At 37.1% G+C, this 15,824-nt stretch overlaps 1 protein-coding gene across 1 annotated transcript in view; it reads left to right on the forward strand.

Moving 5' to 3' along the window:
- ZW10 (zw10 kinetochore protein) overlaps positions 1 to 15,328 on the forward strand; it is a 31,425-nt gene extending 16,097 nt beyond the window's left edge. The window contains exons 10-16 of the mRNA XM_016205368.2: positions 4,300 to 4,538; positions 7,318 to 7,389; positions 9,437 to 9,606; positions 10,450 to 10,580; positions 11,120 to 11,251; positions 12,058 to 12,260; positions 14,930 to 15,328. Coding sequence (XP_016060854.2) covers positions 4,300 to 4,538; positions 7,318 to 7,389; positions 9,437 to 9,606; positions 10,450 to 10,580; positions 11,120 to 11,251; positions 12,058 to 12,260; positions 14,930 to 15,050 — 1,068 coding nt within the window. The 3' untranslated portion in view covers positions 15,051 to 15,328. The remainder of the gene's footprint in view (positions 1 to 4,299; positions 4,539 to 7,317; positions 7,390 to 9,436; positions 9,607 to 10,449; positions 10,581 to 11,119; positions 11,252 to 12,057; positions 12,261 to 14,929) is intronic.
- Positions 15,329 to 15,824: the final 496 nt, after the last annotated feature.

A 15,824-nucleotide genomic window follows, 5' to 3' on the forward strand; every position in this document is an offset into this window, starting at 1 on the left:
ACCTATAGGTTTTTCTCAACTTTATTACTTGAGTTTTTAGTATACAACTTTGTGACAGGTATAATTAGACTTTATTTATGTCCAGAGATTATATTCTTTTGTGACAATGTTGATTTCATCTTTTAGGCTAATAGAGACACTAGCTTTGAGGTTAAAATAAGAAACAAAAAGATATGATCTGTGTAGGGTGTAAACAAATTATCTGAAAAGTTAATGGACTGACTAATTTGCATTGAGGGTAAGTTACTTCCTTAATCGTAGATAATTCTGTGTATTTTCTTCTGTTTTTATTTTCTCTTCATACCTTACATATGTAAAATAATTGTTAAGTGTAAGGTATTATTAGATTAAAGCAACACGTAGACTAAGGTGATCTCTTAATAGAAAATTTCTCAGTCGTTTTTCTTCTATCACTGCAGGTACTAGGCTTTTATCCCTTCTATCCCTTCTTCTGCCATCCTCCATCTTCTTTGGGGTACCCTGTTACTGTGTCCACTTCAGCAAAATATTTAGCCATTTAAGGACATAGATATTAACACATTTTGAGGTAATTTTGGATTGTTATGAGAGTTGAGATCTACTTATTACCAGGAATTATGCTGTGGATTTTTGTTTTTTTAACATAAATGTCACTTGATTATGTCACTCTTTGGCACAAAGTCCAGTGGCTTTCCATCTTATTTAGAGAAAGACCCAGTAAGTAGCCTTGCAGTAGCCTATAAGGCCGTACATGACCTGTTTCCCCATTGCCTTTCTGACTCTGTGTCCTATTGTATTCTTCCGTCATTCCTGTTGCCTGAATTTGCTAGGACCACTTGGTCGAAGAACTTTTCAACCTCTTGTTCCCTTTGCTTGGAACATTTTTTTTTAAATGTATCTTTATTGTTGAAAATATTGCAGATGTCCCCTTTTTTCCCCATTGACCCCTTCCACCTGAACCCACTTGCCTCCCCAGGCCTCCACCACACTATTGTCTGTGTCCATATAAATTATTACATGCATGTAAATTCTTTAGTTAATCTCTTTTCCCACTCACCCCCTCCTTCCCTCTGAGATTCATTAGTCTGTTCCATGCTTCTATGTCACTGAATCTATTTTGTTCATCAGTTCATTATGCTCTTTAGATTCCACATATAAGTGAGATAGTGAGATATTTGTCTTTCTCTGCCTGGCTTGTTTTGCTTAGCATAATATTCTCCAGGTCCATTTATACTGTCCCAAAGGGTAGATCCCTCTTTACAGCTACATAGTATTCCATGGTGTAAGTGTCCCTCAGCTTTTTTATCCACTCATCTACTAAATGGCTTGGGACATTTTTTATCATAAGTCATACTGCATGACTTGCTACCTTTCCTGACGCTCTTTTAAAAATTGTGACCTCAGCCCGGCCGGGCGTGGCTCAGCGGTTGAGCGTCAAGCTAGGATCCAGGCAATCGGGATTCGATTCCCGGTCAGGACACATGCCCGGGTTGTGGGTTTGATCAATGACTCTCTCATCATTGATGTTTCTATCTCTCTCTCCCTCTCCTTTCCTCTCTCTGAAATCAGTAAAGATATATTTAATAAATAAATAAATAAATAAAATAAAAAAATAAAAATTGTGACCTCTGCTCTGGCTGGTGTGGCTCAGTTGGTTGGAGCATCATCCTGTGCACCAGAGGTTCACGAATTCTATTCCAGGTCAGGGCACATACCCAGGTTTCCAGTTCATTCCCAGTCGGAGTGCATATGGGAGGCAACTGATGGATGTTTCTCTCTCTCCCTCTTTTTCTAAAGTCAATAAAAACATATCCTCGGGTGAGGATTAAAAAAACAAAAAATAAAATTATACCTCTCCCTATTTTCTGTACTCTTTCCTTTATTTTTCTTCATATCACTTATCAATAAACATTCTCTACGAATTATTTACTGTTTCTTCTTCTCTAGAAAATAAGCTCCATATAGGGGAAGGTCTGGGGTTTTTCTTTACTGTGTATCTCCAGCACTAAGAAAATGCCTGCTGCATACTACTATGTACTTAGTGCTCAGTAAGTATTGGGTAAAAGAATTAATATATATCTCACTCACTTCTGTCATAACTCCTTGATGTAAATAGGATTGTTACTGTATTGCTCTGTGATTCTGAGCCAAGTGTTTTATCCTTGTTGGACCTCATTTTTCTTTGAATAACATGACAGAATTGAACTAGATAATTTCTGAGCTCCCTGTTCAACTAATTCTGACTTTCTATAAAAGTACATTTTTTTTCTTAGCCCCCAAACCCCAATAATTAGTTTCTTCAAGGTCAGGGTTTCCCAGCAGTGAGCACTGTTGATATTTGGGGCCAGATAATTCTTTGTTGTGGGGGATTGGCCTGTAGGATGTGTAGTAGCATCCCTAACCTCTATTCATAGATGCTAGTATCGACTTTCCCAGTTGTGATAACCAAAAATGTTCCCTGGAGGGCAACATTGTTCTTAGTTGAGAACATCTGCTCTAGATTCTAACCTGGTTCTTTTTCTTGGCATTAAGCCCTGGAATTAATCTTTTAAACTGCCCAACTTCGAAAAGCTCATCTTCCTTTTTTCATAAATCGTTTTAATTTCATTTGCCTTTCATAGTCATCTAAATTTTCTCTAAAACAATTCCCTATGTGTACCCACTATTTTTGCAAATTATCTACAGTTGTATTTTGTTGTTGTCTGTTTTGCTTTTGCATTTTAATCTGACAGGTATTATATTAGATCTTATATTATTCTATCTTGAGGTTCCCTCACACTCTTTGTGAAGTCACTGTTTTGAGTCCTGTATTCTGGGTCCACTAGTTTTCAGACAAACATTAGCATTTTCCTAATCATCTCTATAACTGTATTTTTTTTTCTGCTATCTAATCTTAGTCATAATTTTGACTGAACGATCCCTGACATTTGTATTCTTATTTAACCTCCATAACAGCCCTGTGAAGTAGATACTGTTATACCCTTCTACAGATTCGTAAGGCAAGTCTGATGACTTAAACATTTTTATTAGATTGAACTTTTTTTATCATAAATTTTCCATAGAGGTCCAGTATGTGCAGAGCAGAGCTGCCCTTCTTGCAGTGGGATTAGGGAACCTGTTGCTTCTATGTGCTTAATCTCTCCTTTCATTGACCCCAGAGGTATCTTTAAGAAACAAGGTTTGAAAACCGTTATTGCATTACAGCTTCTCTTCCTTGTACAATGAGAAAACTGAGGTCCAGAGTAGTTAAATGACTTTGTCAAAAGTTAGGGTAAAAATATCACTGATTTTTCTAGACTAGCAGCCTAGTGTTCTTTCCTTTAGTCTTGAGTAAGTCTGGGAATTTTCATTCTGTACAAATGTTAGGGAGCCTTTTTTGGTTTTGATTTGGAATTTTTAAGGAGAGGATATACTAGCCTGAATGAGTTATTTCTTTGACTTAAGCCAACACATGTTCCTGGTGGGAAATGATTTGTTTTAATGACCAGAACACAAAATCATATTGGTGTGCAATAATCTAATAATTTAGCCTGAGGAAGGTGATTTTTTTTTAAGTATGTTTTTATTTATTTTAGAGGGAGGAAGGGAGAGGGAGAGGGAGATAGAAACATCAGTGATGAGAGAGAATCATCTATCGACTGCCTCCTGCACACCCCCTACTGGGGATTGAGCCCGAAACCTGGGCATGTACCCTGACCGGGAATCAAACCATGACCTCCAGGTTCATAGGTCAATGCTCAACAACTGAGCCATACCAGCCAGGTTGAGGAAGGTGATTTTGAAGGTACTTTCATTTACCTGAAATTTTGGGCCAGTTATACAGCTTTGCTATTTTCACTAAGATTAGGAATCACAGAAGAATTAGAAGAATTGTAGTAAAAGGGATTGTTTATTTCTTGTGACATGCTCTCAACCCAAGATTGAGCAGTCATTAAAATACTGCCATATATACTCAAGTCTTTTTTTTTTTTTTTAATCTTCACCCAAGGATATGTTTATTGATTTTATAGAGAGGAAGGGAGAGAGTGAGAAACATTGATTTGAGAGTAACTAACATTAATCAGTTGCTTCCTGAGCAGGAATTGAACCCACAGCCTTGATATGTGCCCTGACCAGGAGTCAAATCCACAGCCTTTTGGTGCATGGGAGGGTCCTCCAGCTGCGGAGCCAGCCGGCCTGAGCTGCACTAAACTCCTGTAATTAGCCTGCAGAGCCACAGCTTCCTCTCATGGAAGCAGCCAGCCCCTTACTCCCGACCGTGAGCCTGCCTTTGAGCTACTCTGAGGGTGGTGCCTTTCCGTGTTGCTGTTTGAATTTTAGATTGCTCCTGACTCTAAGATGAGCGTGCCGGACCTACCCATCCCTGATGAAGATGACAAGCCACACGTACCGAAAATGTCCACAACTCAGTACAGTGAACTGGTGCATTTACAGCCTGAAAATGCCTTGGACCAACATTCCTTTTCTTTGCCCACTTGCCGTGTCAGTGAATCTGTAAAGAAATTAATGGAACTTGCCTATCAGACTTTACTGGAGGCAACAACCAGTAGTGATCAGTGGTAAGAGTTCTGAATTGTGTGAACATGGCAATGACCTGGTTAAATGCATATCCAAACTGACATTTATTAAGAAAATTGGTTAGGATTTTTTGGGTTTTCTTATCCCATTAGTTAGCTCATATTTTTTTCCTAAAAAACAGTGCAGCACACCGATATATATTGATAATTAACTTGTTTTTAACTTGTTTTTACAATAACATCATACAGCAAGGTATAAGAAATAGAAGCATGTCTATGGGTGGAATAATGGGTGTCTTTGATTTAAAAAATTTCTAATTATTTTTTAAAAAAAGCTCTAATTTTTGTTTAATTTTTATTTCTTATTTGAATTGAATGATATTACATGAGAAAGCCTGTGTAAGGAACTTAGAGTGCTACCTAGAAAATGATTTAATACTCAGATATTTATTATTATTGGTGGTAGTGGTAATAGTGATAATTGTATCATCCACTCTAGCCTGCACTAGCCCTTTAGCTTTAACATTTATATTACTTTTTGAAAACTAGGCTCTAATTAATTTACATTTTATTATTATTTTATTTATTTATTTTTTAAATATATCTTTATTGATTTCCGAGAGAAGAAAGGAGAGGGAGAGAGAGAGAGATAGAAACATCAATGATGAGAGAGTCATTGATCGAGCCCGCAACCCGGGCATGTGCCCTGACTGGGAATCGAACCCCGATCGCCTAGATCCCAGGTCCACTCTCAACCGCTGAGCCACGCCTGGCTGGGCAATTTACATTTTAAATGTTTACTTTCTAAAGTAATAATAGTTTGTTGGGGAGCCAAAGGTAGAAAGAAAATGGAATGTACCAAATATCACCCTCTCAGGGTGATTTCTTCTTAGGGCACCCCAAATTCTATTCCACATCTACTGAATCTCTCCTGTTGTTTTGGTTTGTTTTTTTTTTAATCCTCACTCGAGGATATTTTTTCCATTGCTTTTTATTTTATTTTTTTTATTATTACTATTTTTAAAATATATCTTTATTGATTTCAGAGAGAGGAAGGGAGAGGAAAAGAGAGAGAAACATCAATGATGAGAGTCATTGATCAGCTGCCTCCTGCACGCCCCCGACTGGGGATCGAGCCCCCAACCTGGGCATGTGCCCCAACTGGGAATCGAACCCCGATCTCCTGGATCCTAGGTCGACGCTCAACCACTGAGTCACGCCTGGCTGGGCTCCATTGCTTTTTAGAGAGAGTGGAAAGGAAAGAGAAAATTGGTGTGAGAGAGACACATCGATTGGTTGCCGCCTGCACGTGCCCCAACCAGGGCCAAGGACGTAGCCTGCAACTGAGATACGTGCCCTTGGTCGGAATTGAACCCCGGACCCTTTAGCCCACAGGCTGATGCTCTAACCACTGAGCCAGACTGGCTGGCCTGAATCTCTTCTCGTAAGCTCCTTCCTACTCTTATACTAAACTGAAGAGAAAATGGCAGACTGTAGCCCAAGTTGACTGCAGAACAGGTTTACAAAAGCCTCTTTAGTTTCTATCTATAGGTAGCAATTTTTTACTTCTCACCCTCATAGTAGAAACACCTTTCGTTAGGGCTGCACTTAATTAAACTGCATCTTCAGATGGGCTTCTAGAGTTTCAGTGTTTATCTCCACATGCAGGTAACCCCTTTATTTTATTCTGCTCTAGAAAGAACCATTTACCAAGATACTTCCATGACCTTATGAATCATGTTCACAAGTCCATCAGTTTTAAATATAAGGAGGGGAAAAAATACACGTAAAAGGAGGTGTATTCTCCTTTGGCAAAATAAATGTGGGAGTGACTATTTCTTCACTTGGCATTCATCTGAAGTATACCAGATCAAAAGTTAGGGATGCAGAGGCAATATTTTCTAAATTTTTTGACAATACAGAACACATAACAATGTTTTTGTATACCGAGTGTCTCTGGACATTCTTTCACTAAGGGTAATGGTTTTTAACAGGACAACAGATATACAGCTACACTGCAATGACCCACTTCTCTATTGTTAAACCTCCACTTCTGTATTGTTAGACCTCAAAGAGCAACATATGCAGCAAGAATAAAATGAAATAATCAGGTATTATAGTAAGCAAGTAGTTGATAGTGTTTTGGGGTATAATAACCATAACTTATTTTCCTAAATATTTGTGAATTCCTGTGATTTATTCAAGATACGTAGTTTAAGATACTCTTATGTAGAAGTAAGTACACAAACCTTAATTTGCTCTTTCTGAGTGTATTTTAACAATAATCTTTAGGTATTCTAAGGCCAGGTATAAAGGGCAAAAAATCTTGAGGTTAGATTCTGTTCTAGAAATGTTGATTCATCTCCTTGCATTGGGGTAAGAAGGAGAAAAGGTGAAAGCTGAAAGTCAGACTGATTCCGAAAGAACCGAGTGAATGCCTTTATTGATGCCTTGCCCTTTGCAGAGTGCGTCAGTGAGTAGGTAACATTTGCTTGAGGCTTAGCTCCATTTGTTACTGGAGGGATAGTCTGCGTCCTGGCAGAAAACAAACTGATAAATGGAAAAAGGCTTTGGGTTGAATGCTGCTGTTCTTAAAATTATTAAGGGACCCAGGTTCTTAAGACTGCAATCTAGTTAGTAAATACTGGCTGAGAATATATTTCCATGTAAATTAGTGGTGTTTTCAGCAGTGACCAAGGCAGGTATTCTCTCAAATTGTAGTTTTAGCTGATGATTCTCACTTAAGATATACTTAGTTTGAATTTTTTTCTCATTTCCAATATATTCTTATGCATTTCTGTTGAAACTGTTTTCCTTTTAGTGCTGTTCAACTTTTCTACTCAGTGAGGAATATCTTCCATTTGTTCCATGATGTTGTGCCAACATATCATAAGTAAGTGCCACTGTATCTGGTTTCTGTACAGTATTTGTATGTCTAAAATGTTTGTAAGTCAGGTTAAAACCAGTAATCTTATATCCCCACCAAAGATATTTTGGTTACTAAAATTTTTACAATAAAGTGCGCAGTAAAGCATTTAAAATATATGTTTAAAGAACACAGGTTGTTTATTAATAAGTTAATAAGGGTACTATAATCTTTGCAGTAAATCTTGGATGATGCAAATTTAAACACTCAGAAGAACTTGACCCTGTTTTTGATGGTAGGTATTTTCAGAACTGCCTCACTTTATGTGGTTACAAAACAAAAGGCCATCACTCTGCATTGCTGTCTAGTAAACATACTACATTTTCTCTTGGCTTTGCAGACTTAATACCACAAGGGATTGCCATTTAATTGTCAAATATGATCAGCCACTCTTCCAAGCTATCTTAGGCTGTATTTACTTAATGTCTTGGATTTTAAAAGTTTCTTTTAATACTAATCTGAAAAGTTACTCATAACTTTAAGCCTCCAGGAGCTCTCTCTGTTATCCACATTAAGTGTTTTGGATGTCTTCTGTAAATGTTTTAAATATTATGTCAGCAAAGCTTTTCCTTAGTCAAGGACTCTGGTTTCAAAGAAAAAAATTAATTATTTGTAGTATTTTTAGTTCAGATTTTTGAACTTGAGATGTTTTTAAGTAGGCCCATCTGTTGTTTTTTGTTATAAAAGAAAACTTGTTTATTGTGAACCTTATTATTTTAATTATATTTTCTTTGCTGTGATTTAAAATTTTTATTTCACTTTCTACTTAGTCAAGGAAAGGAAAAGAGAAGACATCTCTGGGTCAGCTAATGGAGTGTTTTTGGAAATTCCGAGGTAGCTGGTTTAGAAGTTCGTGCTTAGGAACATTTTTGATACTACTGTGAAGTTAGATTTACTTCTGTCTGATCTTGGAACTTTGTGCTGGACCAGTGGTGTAAAAAATTGAACGTGCATCAGAATCACCAGGAAGCCTTGTTAAAGTACAGATTTCTAGATCCTGTGCCCAAGATTTCTTGATTCAGTAGGACTGGAATAAAGCCTGTAATTTTAAACAAATTTCCCAATGGTGCTGATGTTGCTTGTCAGGGGAGCACACTGTGAGAACCACAGTTTTTTACTAGAGTTCTCAGCTTTGGCAGTATTTTAGAATCATTTATGAAGCTTTAAAAATATATATATTTTCCTAGGTCCTACTCCTAGAGATTTTGATTTGTAGGTCTGTAAGACCCACATATCTTGTTTTTTAAAGCCCTATAAATTTTTCTGATGTGTAGTCCAAAATGAAGACAACTGTCTTAGATTGTTGGTTTTTGACTTTGTAGATTTAGCCTGACAATTAAATCAGCAAACTAAGAAGTGTTAGTTGAAAGGCTGCTAGAGGATACATAGCAGAAATACAAGATCTCTTCCCAAGCTGAGTGGGGAGACTAATATGTGTGGAAGATTTGGAGCAGTGAGTTTTGATTTTGTACGAAAATTAAAATTACCTGGGAAGATTTAAAATGTAAATACCCTGGCTTCTCTCAGAGGTTGTGATTTAATTGGTATGGGGTGAAGTCTAAACATCTATATATTTTAAATTTCCCAGGTGACTCTAATCTGTAGCCAGCTTTGAAAACTAGTGAATTAGGAAGTAATTAAGTGCTTCAATATATAAATGAAATAGGAATTTGGAGAAAGGGGAAGTAAATCTGTATTTCCACAGACTGATTAGTGTTAAATTTCAAGGGATTTATTATGTATAGCTTTCCAATACAAAGAGCTGGCATAGGTAATTAATTCCCGTACTCTTTCTTGTTTGTTAATCACTGGGGTAGTTTTATAGGTTAAGGTCACATTCAGGCAGAACAACTCTCTGGGTGTGAGTGTGAGTGATGAGATTCTATCTTATGTCCAGCATTTATACAGCAGACAATGATTAAAACCTAGAAATAGTTAAGAGTACTAATTTTATCTACCCCAACTTCAATAACAGGTGATTTCTTTATTTTTTCTACCCCTCCTCCTGTACTAGGGAGAACCTTCAAAAACTGCCCCAGTTGGCTGCCATTCACCACAACAACTGTATGTATATTGCTCATCACTTGCTGACCCTCGGGCATCAGTTCAGATCACGTCTTGCCCCCATTCTTTGTGATGGCACTACTACTTTTGTGGATCTTGTACCTGGCTTCAGGAGACTTGGTAACTGATTCCTTAAATTCAGTAAAGCACATTGATTATGGAGCTTCTCAGCCTGATATCTTTGTAATTTATGAATGAGTGACTTAGAAATTAGATGGTGGTCCTGAACTATATTGGAAAGTAGGAAGGCATTTCATTTGCAAGTGTTCCTAGTTATTTAATTTTATAATGTGAATGCACTCTTTATGGAAGCATTACATTTTTCTGACATGATTTCATGGTACATTAGAGTTCCAAACTGGATTGCTGGTGTGCAGTAAAGTCACCACATCAGTTATGTCAGTAGAATGACAATAAGATTTGTATTATGACAGTTCTGTTAGCATTGTTGGTAAGAATTCACTAATGTCAGTACTTGTTATTTTGCAAAACCTCACGACAGCTCCCTCTTCTTCTACCTCCCTTAGCTTTATTGGGATTATTAAAAATCAAAAGAAATAAAATGTGGGGTAAAATGTTCACTATAATGGTACCCTAAGAAAAGCAGAGAATCTATATAATTCACTTAGCTTTTCAGTTACTGACTTTTCTCTTAGGTGGTGTAGATCTATCAGAAAAATAAGTAGCTGCTTCTTCTCTATAAGTAATTTTTCTTCTCTGACTCTGGACAAACTATTGGGAAAGACTTATTCTCCTGAGGATGGGTTTGGAGGAGGTGGCTAATGTATTAGAAGTGACTGTTTCTGGTAACCTTAGGGCAGCTTTATGATGTTATCTAGCAAACAAGTGTTTTCAAGTAAGCAGAACAGATACATGGTGCATGCTTCTCTCCTCATTCACCCTAGTTTTGTAGTATGCAATTGAACAACTTTTAGAATTCTTTATTCTCATTTCTCATCATAGGGACAGAGTGTTTTTTGGCCCAAATGCGGGCACAGAAAGGAGAACTTCTGGAAAGATTATCAAGTGCTAGGAACTTTTCAAACATGGATGATGAAGAGAACTATTCTGCAGCAAGTAAAGCAATCCGTCAGGTGGGACGCTGGTTTTAGCTCTGGAATTTGTACTGTATCTTTAGATGTCTCCTTCCCTTGTTTTTTAAACAGCAAAGAATATGTAACAGGTAGCTCAGTTGATTCCACACAACCCTCATTGGAAAATTTGGACACCTTTTATAGTCATATTTATGATCTTTCCCTTCCCCTGCCCCACCAAGCCAACAGGAAGCTACCTTTCCATCAGCTCATAGTGTGACAAGTTATTAAGTCTGTCATAGCGAGTATTTAACCCATGAACTTGGGTTTGGGGAGTTTGAAATACTAGCTTTCATGTTAATTCTCCTCTTTCCTACGTGATTTATTTTTTTAGTGAAGCTTTCCTGTCCTCAGGATAAGTCTTTTTTTTTTTCATTTAACGGGCATGTCACTAAAGTTTAATATTCAAGAAGCACATATTGATTACCTCACCTTTATATAATGCCTCTTCTCTCACAAACACACAAATGATAAATGTAAATCTGGAAAGAAGTTGCAACAAGCTCTCTTTTATGTAAATAGCTATATTCTTCTGACAGGTACTGCACCAACTAAAGAGACTTGGAATTGTGTGGCAGGATGTCCTGCCAGTGAATATATATTGCAAGGCTATGGGGACTTTACTCAATACAGCGATTTCTGAGATTATTGGCAGAATCACTGCCCTAGAGGTAAGAGCCAATAGATGCCTCAGTAGACTTGATATGCAGTTATTATCCCAGATTGTCACTTTACTAAGAAAGCATGGTTGAAGTCTCATTTTTAGTCAACACAGATGGCAGAAGAAATTATCCATGTTTTATGTCTAACTCATTATACCTTTATTTTTTTCAGTTTTGTCTTAATTCTGTCTTGCTCTAGAGACTTGCTAATCTCTGTTTATAGCTATATAAGAAGGTGGGATTACACTACTTCTCTATCTAGCATCTGCGTAAATTATGAATAAGGAGGTTGGAAACTGAGTAGTCCCGAGATGAGCTGTAAAGTATGAAGTTATATATTTATTTAATTTGTAAGGGAATTAAATAGTTCAATTTAGTAAAGTGAAATGCAGCCTCATGCAGGTACCACTTTTCCAACACACTCTTGCAGTTGGGATTAAGTATATATGTGACCCTACAGAAGTTGCCTGGTCTCTGCCACCTCATGCCTCTAAAGCATAGATTGGCTAAACTCTTATTTGTAATAACATCCCCTGCTTTGCAGCAAGCTGTGCTACATTCTACTGGAGAAATTGGCTCTTTCATGCAGGCAAACTAAATTACTAACAATCTGTTAAAACATATTGTGTCAGTCTAACTGTGGGAGTATTGTCAGAGAGCTGATGAAATCTAGTGTGTAGTAAGATGTGCTAAATTGGTTGGAAAACATCTTGCTGTAGTTGACCGCCTGGACAAAATGCACCAAAGATCTGCCCTTTCCTTACTACTAAGCTGACCCAATTCTATTCTGTTGCATTCCATTTTTGCAAAACCAGGACATCTCTACCGAAGATGGTGATAGATTGTATTCCTTATGCAAAACAGTGATGGATGAAGGACCCCAAGTATTTGCACCTCTCTCTGAAGAAAGCAAGAACAAGAAATATCAGGAAGAGGCTCCAGTCTATGTGCCAAAATGGATGCCCTTCAGAGAGCTGATGATGATGTTACAGGCCAGCCTGCAAGAAATTGGGGATCGGTGGGTAGAGGCATATATCTTTTCACAAAGAGTATTAGTGTCATTGATAGCAGTGCTTTCTCTCTTTCTTGTTGTGGGTTTTTTTTTTTGCATGGGGAAATTATTTTTATGTATTTGTTTTTTTTAATTTGTCAATTATAGTTGACATAGAATGTTATATTAGTTTCAGGTGTACAACATAATGATTAGACATTCATGTGAGCTACAGAGTGATCTTCCCATAAGTCTAGTACCCATCTGATACCACACATAATTACTATAATGTTATTCTCTATTTCTTAATGTTATCCAGAAAGAATTTCCTATTGAGTAGCAGAAGTTGGGGCCTTTGTGTTGTCTATCATAGCATCGATCTCATTACCACTTCGTATTTGTTAACATAGAGACTTCTGTTTCATATTATTGTGATCTTGAACATGTTGCTTTGGGATGCTGTACAAATGACCTTGGATTTGTAAGAAGTACATCTTCACACACCTAGATGGAAATTGTTGCCCATTTTAACAAACAGTGAATGCATTTTAACACTGGCTTTGACAAGTTAACAGAGAAGTGGCTTTTATTTGTATTATTCAACCTCAAACCATTATTTGATTAACCAGTAGTTTTTCTGCAGGGATTAAGCACTGTACACATAGAAAGGGCTCACTTTTTCTTAAACAGTAGGCGATGTTTTCTCTCACCACTACCAGTTAACATTGCTGTCCCAGTAATTATATGCTGTCTGTATCATACCACACTGATTGTGCAGAGGTCATCGATACTGCAAAAAACAGAACAGGTGTGGGTCAGTTACACATCCATGGATGCTTTTATTATGGTCTTGGGAGGTTATTAACGAGCATGCACACCTTGCACAGGGAGCTCCCTGAATAGGCCTTAAGGCCCATCTCCATCCCTATAGCTACTTGTTTATCTGCTTTTGCTTGGCTTATTATAGATTCCCAATTATATTAGACCTAGATGGGTCTGAATTGTTCTCAGCAAATGTTGTCTTTTCTAAAACAATGTAAATGAGTTCTCTACTTACAGAAAATATCGAAATACCTTTAGTACAAAATTTGTTTTGTTTATTTGTCATTTACAAGTCTTTAGTGGGTAATAGAATATCTTTAGGTAAGACTCCAGAAGGCAGCAGGTAAGAATTTTTCTTTTCTTGTTAAAGGGCCCTCTTACAGCCTAAGAATGATCATTAATTCCTTGTTACGAGGAAAATGACAATACTGGTACATTTTAGCTTCCTTTTTTTTCCTGCCTAAGAAGATGGTTTTTCTTGCAGATGTTTCAGTAAATAAAAGGATAATAACTAATAGAGAATTTCTTTTAACCAAAGAAGCTACCTACCGCTGGTTGTATAGTTTAGAACATTTTAAAATTATAAAATATGCATATGAAAGAGTACAGTATATGTAACATATACTCACAGTTTAAAGAAAAGGAGTAAAATAAATATTTATGTACCTGTTACCCAACTTAAGGAAAATATTGCCTTTACTAAGAAAAATATTGCCTATATTAAAAAAAACACATGCTTTTGAAGACCCCTGTGTATTCCTCTCCAAATACCCCCCACCACAGGTAACCACTATCTTGAATTTTGTGTCATTTCCTTACTTTTCTTTATAGTTTTACCACATTTGCATATGCCCTTAAACAATATAAAGTTTAGAACTTTCTATAAGTGGACTCTCCTATAACTTCCTTCTCTTGTTCAGTATTATATTTTTGAAATTCATTTGCAATAGTGGGTGGTGCTGCAGTTCATTTTCACTGCTGTATCACATTCCATTATACAGATATTTTGTAATTTATTTATCCTGTTACTTCACATTTACACCAGTATTTGGCATTATCAGACTTTAAAATTTTTTGCTAATTGGTATGAATTTTGCTCACTGTTGTTGTAATTTACATTTCTCTAAATTCTAATGATGTTGAGCATCTTTTTATTGATCATTCATGTTTCTTCTATTGTAAAATGCCTGTTCATATTTTTTTCCCTTTATTCTAATTGGTTGTTTGTGATTTCATTGTTGATTTATGGGAGCTTTCTATGTATTTTTTTTTTTTTAAATATATTTTTATTGATTTCAGAGAGGAAGGGGGAGAGAGAGAGAGAGAGAAACATCAATGATGAGAGAGTCATTGATTGGCTGCCTCCTGCACGCCCCCGACTGGGGATCGAGCCTGCAACCTGGGCGTGTGCCCTGACTGGGAATCGAACCCCGATCGCCTGGATCCTAGGTCAATGCTCAACCGCTGAGCCACGCCCAGCCAGGCTCTATGTATTTTTTATGCCAATTCTTTGTCAGTTGAAATTTGTTGCCTGTGGTTCAATTTTTAAAGTAGTTACAGATCCTGATACTCTGTATAAACATATGAGGATGTGGTCATAATTGTCAAGTTCCAACAGGGCTTAGTGAGTATAGAATAAGGGAGAATAGTCTTATCTTCCTAACCTGGTTTCTTAACCTGTGTGCTGATACCAAAATGCAGCCCAGAAGCCTAAGCAATCAAAGAGATTGAGTGGGAGATCCATAAAGAAGGGGAAGGGTGCCAGGATTTGTTTTATTTCTATTAAAACAAGCATTTGGAATCAAACATTTTTAAAATCTTGCTTATATTTCAGAGACATAATAGGAAATAGAATTTTATCTTTTATTTTGCAGATGGGCAGATGGAAAAGGACCCTTGGCAGCAGCATTCTCTTCCAGTGAAGTAAAAGCTTTAATTCGTGCCTTGTTCCAGAATACAGAAAGAAGAGCAGCTGCCCTTGCTAAGATTAAATAGCACCATATTCCTTAGAAAGCTGTGTCTTGACTGTGTGATTCCTCTTTTGGCATAATTACTTCTTTAAAGACTTCTTGGAATCACCCATTGATTTTGGTGAACCAATATGTAATGGAAGACTGTGACCTCTGATCAAGGAATCCAGGCGGTTCCAAGAGTCAGGGTAAAGAATTTGTGAGCAAATGGGAAATATATTTTGGGAAAGAGAGGAACCATATTTGGCCTTGTAGGAATTAAAACTTCCTTTAAAATTTCTTTCCAATAAATAATGCTTTGAAGGGTGAGTGTCTTTAATAACTTGGGAGCTTTGACAAAGAAAACCACATTTTCTTCTCTGCCCTTCCTTTATTGACATGTATGATCCTCATAGAGGGCTCACTGACTTTTTATTTTTTTAATTGTTAATCTTCACCCGAGGATACTTTTTTCCATTAAATTTTAGAGAGGGTGGTAGGGGGAGAGAGAAAGAGAAACATCGACGTGAGAGAGACATCCATTGGTTGCCTCCCACATGTACCCCGACCTGGGCCTGAGATTGAACCTGCAACCCAGGTATGTGCCCTTGACCAGCAATCCAACCTGCAACCCTGCGATGTGCATGCTGACACACTAACCACTGAGCCACTGGCCAGGGCAGGGCTCACTGACTTTTTATCTTCTTTCTTCGTAACCGTATCTGATAATTTCCAGAATTCCTAGGACTCCTAGGACTTTTAATATAATTTTTGACATTTTTGCTATTTTAACTAAATTCTATTATTTTTTTAATCCTCA

Source organism: Miniopterus natalensis, chromosome 11, assembly GCF_054644295.1.
Source record: "Miniopterus natalensis isolate mMinNat1 chromosome 11, mMinNat1.hap1, whole genome shotgun sequence".
Classification (NCBI taxonomy): domain Eukaryota; kingdom Metazoa; phylum Chordata; class Mammalia; order Chiroptera; family Miniopteridae; genus Miniopterus; species Miniopterus natalensis.